We start from the raw sequence: 6,495 nt of genomic DNA, 5'->3' as shown, positions 1-6,495 counted from the left end.
AAAAGATAATGTAAAAAGAAAAAGACAACAAATACACTTTGGTCCATGAAAATGCTCATGTTCTTCTTCATATATACTATTATTATTATTATTATTAAATTTTTATAAATTTGTTCCTCATAAAATGCCAACAATCTCTGCTTAGGTTTCGCGGAAGGTCTAATCTAATTCCATTAATTAATGATTCATGAATGGAAGTGGGGAAGTAGCGCTACGCAGAGATGGTTGGCAATTTAACTTGTTCGTCAAAAAGAGAAACAAACGAAAGATACAGGGTTATTAAAACAGGGGAAAGCCTATATATGTTTTCCATAAAAGAGTTGACATTAAAGGCGATGGAGAAAATCTGAGTTGGAATGGTTTGGGTTTGGTAGAAGAAGCTGCTCTTGTTCTTCACTTCTACTCTTCTTTGACAAAGGTTCCGGTGAGGAAGAGACCGAAGAGTCATTGGAGCTACTATCACAGCTAAACGACACATCCATCACGCCGTTTGGGCTTCCAGGAATCGACCCTATTCCAAACTTGCGTTTCATGCATTGCTTCCCCTGCTCCTGCTCCTCCTCCTCGTACCCTGACCACACCTCCAACAACAGCTTGCAACAAGAATTCACCTTCTCAGGCTTCTCCTGTACACATACATACATCAATTCCATATTTAACTAACCGTATTATATGCAATACAAAACCATATTGAAAGAAATAACATCAATCAACCTTGTCGATTCTGAGAATACCAAAGAGCTGGCTCTTGTATTCAGCTTCTAGACCAGGCTCCACGCTTTTCACAACGTGCATCATCGTAGCAGTTGCCAATACAGAAGGTAGATAACTCATAAACCTCGAATCTGCAATGTTGGAAAAGGAAAAGGAATAATTAGAATTATGAAAAACAAAAGTCACATTACATGAAAATAAGATGTAGCAAAAATACCTCCAAGGAGGGAGAGAAGAACGCCTTGAGACTTGCTGAGGAACTCCCAGCAGAGATGATCCTTCGATCCAAGCCTTCTTGTGAAGTAATCAAGAAACGAGAGAGGGGTTGGGGGGTTCATCTTCCATCCAAGAGTGGAAAGGACCAAAATCTCCATCTTTTTAATAGTTTTGGCTTCAAACAAGTATCTACTCTCATCCACCTACACAATGAATAAACAAGTTATAAAGTTTTATCTCATGACACAAGCTGATTTGGTGAGGAAGAGTAAGAGGAAAATGTTAGAGTTAGTTTGTAGGGGTTGCAGAGTCAGAGGGAAGAAAGAGACATACTTGTTGAAGGTCAATAAGAAAGGGAACGTGCGTCTCCTCAACTTTGGCAGCGATGGAGAGGCAAGCGACGGCAGCGAGCTGAACCATCCATGGCTTGTCATTCTGAAAGCGGAAGCTGAAGAGAAAACGGTCAAAGTAGTTGACCGAAAGAACAGCGGTGAGAGCAGAGAAAGAGTAATGGGAGTTGACTTTGAGCATCCACTCCACGGCTTCCCGGCGAGCAAAGTCCAAGGCAGGGTTGGTTTGGAGACAGGTGCTTAGAGGGTTGTGGTGTTCTTTCCCCAGCAGCGATGTCAACTCTTGTTCGTCCGAAAACATGTCGCTTTGGAGCAAGAAAGGAGGGGACGCAGGGGAGGAGTTGTTTAGGAAATGACCGTAGTCCTCCTCTGCTTCGGAGCAGTATAGGGTGTCCAAAAGGGATTTCCGGTTGGTGTGGTCATGATGGTGGTAAGCCATCTTGGATGTGGGACTTTATTGGAGTGTGGAATGCCACGATGGAGCCATTCTCTGAACCCGCAAGAGGAAGGAGTGACCCTGTGTTATTTATTCAAATGTTTCTTTGGCTCCAGACCCGGATGAAACATGGGCCATGCACCATAATTACTCCACACGTGACACTTGTACTCTACAATTTAATGGATCCCTCTTTCATCCCTTCATCTCAAACATCGTGTTAGTAAACTGTTAATTATCATCAATTTATGGAATGTTTAATCGGTACTATGCCTACTACTGTACAATTCAATCACACTCAACCGTCAACAGTACTTTTTCTTCCTAATGTCCATCCATTGCTGACAGATTGTTTTTTTAAAATAACTATAAAAAAAATACAAAAACACTAATGCATGAGTGGAATAGAAGAAAAATATGGATAATAATCTATTTTTTTATTAAAAAAAGGTTTTACTCGGAAGATAAAATTTTAAAATTTTCTTTCTTCTTATTTTTCTCTCAATTAGATTTTTTTTTTGTCTCCCATTTTCTTTCCTTCAATCAAACGGAAGGTAATTACCAAAATAGTGCACTTAATTGTTCCATGTAACTATGGTTTGAGTCAGAGAGAAAATTCTTTTCCGTGTTTTCCTCCCCCCTCTGACTCTTGGCATGTGATTCAATTATCAATTATTGATATTTCGTACTTTATATAAATAAAGTGAAATGTGACTTTTAAAATAACTTGAAAATAGTAATTCAATTGATGAAATATTTTTAAAATATTTCATTTCAAAAAAATCTCAAAATTTGATTCACTTAATAGAAGTTATTTTTTTTGTGAAATTTTCAAATATCTCATAGTATTTAAAGTTTAATTTTCATAAATTGTCCGTATAAAACATTTACACTGTCAATCAACTAAAAATTATTTTAAATGTAAATTTTAAAATATTTTTTATAAAATCAATACTCTCACCAATTGTGACAGTTTATTATTAGGTTGTAATGTAAAATAATTTTAAATTATCACTGTATTTAAATTAAAGTCTTGTATTTAATGTAAATAAAAAAAATTTAAACATTCAATATTGTGAATTTATAGTAATAGTATAATATACATGTTAATATTTAATAATTAACAAAATTGTGTATTAATATGATATATTGAATAGTTGATATAAGTTTATAGTTTTTATATGAATAATAACTTAAATTTTATTAAATAAAATATTTTAACTGAGCTTTAGTTGAAAATGAAAATGAACTAAAAAGAAGTAAAATAAGGTGAGATCTACACTTTATATTTTATTTTAATTGAAAATATTAATCTCAATTTAATTATACTCTACCAAAACACTCTATTAATATTAATATAATATTAAAATGTTAGCATGTGATTTCATTTGCTTTTGTTTTAGTGTAGAAAACAGAAAAGAAAATGGCGCGCGCGGGAGTTAAAAATGAACACAGTAGCATACACGTGAAAATAACATGTTCGAATTATCTCTCTTTCTAATGTCTGATTTGAGAATTGAGACAGAATGGCAAAAGGCTCGATGGAGGCTTGACAAGTCAGTTCTGGTCATGTCCTGCACCGTTTTTACATTAAAACAATTTTGTAAAATGAGCTGTCATTTCTGGATATCCAGAATATTTTATCTGTTTTTGTTGTGTATTAACTATTTACCGGAACTGGACTCCTATGCTTATTGCTTGATGACTGAAGCGTGTAGGGATAGATGCTCTTCGTTCCAAGTCAAGTCAAATAACAAATTTCATAATCCCAGATCATCAGTTACTTTCTCTCTTCGAACGGCAGAAGCCTGGGTATCTATATATCCATCTGTGATCCAGATCTCTCCTGCAAAGGAGACCCCTCAAGCCTCTCTGCAACAGTTTTATGAGAATCCTTCGATATATCTCACAGTTAAGAAAAAAGTGTTTCTCTCTCTCAAGTTCATCTGAAAACAAACTTGCATGACATTTTACAATTGATTATGACTAGTTTATTACTATCTTAAACTTGCTGTTGATTTCAAATGTCATATTAGCAATTATAAAAGAATTCATTTTTAAAATATATTTTATAGTATACATTTTAAAATTATTACAATAGAAAAATTCTATATTTTATATTAAAAATGAATAACAATAATAATCATAAAAGTATATTTTTTAATTTGAATGAATAAAAAGTAACTAATTAAGTATCAAATAATAACAAATAAATAAATATTTAATACAATTCTACCTTTTCAAATTATCTAAATAAAAGAAACATAGCTATCCCTTTTTCTTAGATTAAATAATTAAATAAGAGTTTTTTTGTCCCCAAAGATCAAGTGTCCTTCAGTTCACTGCTTGTTGCTTAACTGTCACGAGCCCATGAGAGTTTTACCTGTGATGAGAATTGAACAACGGTTTAATAGATCATTTTTGTAACGCAATAAAATTTTATATCACTAAATTAATCCTTTGGGTTAAATAAAGGTATCTTAGAGAGAAAAACAACAACTGCATCCAAAATTAGAAAAAAAAATCATATAAAAAGAGATAAATATTTATAATCTAATAATTTAAAATTTATAACAATTTTAATGAATTATTTTTTTAAGTTTAAAAATAGTCTCACTTAATTTTTTTTTCTGCCAAAACAAATGTTTAGTCATCTATTTTCTTAGATCTTAATATTATCTCTTATACTTATGCATTGTTTTTTTTTTCTCTTCAAAATTATTGCTAGTAAGTTTTTTTTTTTTAATTTAGGTGTCCCTCGAACGAGAGTAAAGAACTAATCTTAAAAGATATAAATATCTATTTAAGAGACTTAATTTCTTTTAATTGATGTTTTTTTACACGCATGCGTTTGTGTTTGACCCTATTTATATGCTTAAGAATCAAGATTAGTTTTTCAATTGTATCACGCCATAGTAAATAGCTGGTAATGAAGATGCTTCTATATAAGTGAGATTTAATTTCTTTCAATTCTTTGCATCACTGCATGCAATCCTGTTGAGTCTGCACAGTGGATCTATTGCGGAAGTCCAAAGAAGATTTTAGAAAGAGACTAAAAATAAATGCAATCCCTTTCTTTGCCCTCTGATGAGATTTCTCATTTCATATCTGATTCGTGAGCATCATTCCCTGTGGTTCGGAGACTGAAAACTATAACACACAATGAGACAATTACGGAAGTATACACTTCCCAACATAATTTACTACTAATATGTAACACAACACAAGGACAACTCAGTTCTTCTCTTTTGGTCGTACGATAAAGAGATGTCTCTGCAAGCTATTGCCCCATTACAATAAATGGTTGCAACAGAGCAGCGGACCGTAGGAGTAGGACTGAATCAGAGCTACGAGAGAGCGATAGAGAGGCATGTCTTTCGAAATACTCAAAGAATTTCCCCTATTGGCCATGCCATGCAGGGTCAAAATTATTAATTATTAGTAATAGTAAATTAGTACCACTGCTTATAGCTGTAACTAACTTACTACGACATACGCGTGTAGGGGGGGTTAATTTTTCTGTGATGACATGTTGCTTTCTCTCTTTTCTTTTCTTTTTATTTTCAAATTCTTCTAGTTCTACTACTACCTCTTTTGTAGGCTCGACCTCCGAGAAATGAGGTTGGGTGGAGTGGGGGCAGATAAAGAGAAAGAAAAAATGGGTAGCTATAGCTACATCCACATAGTGCAAGCAGTTGAGACAGAATCAGAATCAGTGATGGTGGTGAAAGGTGAATGTAGATATCGTGGTGGTTGTGGATTCTGGAAGCTAAGTTCGTGGTTTCCAGCACACCACTAACTCAACAAGCAACCTTTTTTTTTTTTTTTTTTTCTCACTGCTCTTTACTCTTGTGCACCAAACTATAGTACGAAATGTCACCATTTGGTCACTGTTTAAGTATAGTTAATTAATTAATTTTGATTATTCGTTTGGGCCAAAGCAATGTCCATTTTTTGCAATTAACGCTGGCTGTGCTATGCAAAAGTATTTATTTTGTTATGACAAGATCATTATGAGTTTTCTTTTTTCTAATTCTAACTTTCTCCGCAAAGTCTACATATGATTTCTAAGACAAAAACAGCGACATGCGCTTTATACTGGTCAAAGTCAGACATGTCCACTCTCTGGCTGATGGTGATTTCTTCCATTTCATTTGAATCGCGGAGGAGCAAGATCCCTTTATTGGTACTCATGAACCCTTTCTACAAATTGTACTAGCAGACCTAGATTTGTATCTAACTCGGGATCGTATTCATATCCGGGGAAAAATGGAACAAACATCTTAGCATCGCCTGCGTCCTTTTCGATTATTATGCTATAACTTAAAAATATTAATAATTTTAAGAATGAATAACTGTAAAAATAATATTCTGTCATGAATTTATCATATGTATAATTAATTATTGTTATAATCAATTATAATTATAATTATTTTTTGTTAGGATTAATTTATTGAAAATAATTTTAAAACAATTATATTCGTTTAAATATAAAAAAATAAAGCTGAAAGAAAAAAGTTGTTGCAAATTTGCGAACAATGTTTAAAGGAAAAAAAAACACTATTGACAATTAATTATAAACTTTAATTTTCCATGTGCATGAAAAAACATGAATGATAGAGAAGATTTCACTAACAATCCATTAGTTTGCAGTGAAAAAGAAAAGAATGAAAGTGAAATAGTATGAAAAGAGTGAAAAATAAATAAAGAGGATTGTTTGTTTGAGATAAAAGAGGGTTAATTTTTTATTTTTTTAAAAGTGATGGTAAATGCTAAAGG

The 6,495-nt window shown here is 32.8% G+C and overlaps 1 protein-coding gene across 1 annotated transcript; it reads right to left on the bottom strand.

The window, feature by feature from the left end:
- Positions 1-222: 222 nt before the first annotated feature.
- On the bottom strand, positions 223-1,930 carry LOC100795892 (cyclin-D3-3). The gene is made up of 4 exons (XM_003525861.5): positions 1,264-1,930; positions 932-1,133; positions 715-845; positions 223-626 (listed from the first exon to the last, which is right to left on the bottom strand). Exons 1-4 carry the CDS (start codon positions 1,717-1,719, stop codon positions 327-329), a joined length of 1,089 nt encoding a protein of 362 aa, XP_003525909.1. The 5' UTR covers positions 1,720-1,930; the 3' UTR covers positions 223-326.
- Between the last annotated feature and the right edge of the window lie 4,565 nt (positions 1,931-6,495).

This window comes from Glycine max, chromosome 6, assembly GCF_000004515.6.
Source record: "Glycine max cultivar Williams 82 chromosome 6, Glycine_max_v4.0, whole genome shotgun sequence".
Lineage (NCBI taxonomy): Eukaryota > Viridiplantae > Streptophyta > Magnoliopsida > Fabales > Fabaceae > Glycine > Glycine max.
The sequence above is the reverse complement of the archived record's forward strand: the minus strand, read 5'-3'. Positions and strand labels throughout refer to the sequence as shown.

Coding starts and splice junctions, on each gene's coding strand:
- LOC100795892 (XM_003525861.5), bottom strand. CDS start 1,719: ATGGCTTACCACCATCATGACCACACCAACCGGAAATCCCTTTTGGAC. Junction 1,134..1,263: donor TTCTTATTGACCTTCAACAA/GTATGTCTCTTT, acceptor TTCATTGTGTAG/GTGGATGAGAGTAGATACTT. Junction 627..714: donor GTATTCTCAGAATCGACAAG/GTTGATTGATGT, acceptor GTATGTGTACAG/GAGAAGCCTGAGAAGGTGAA.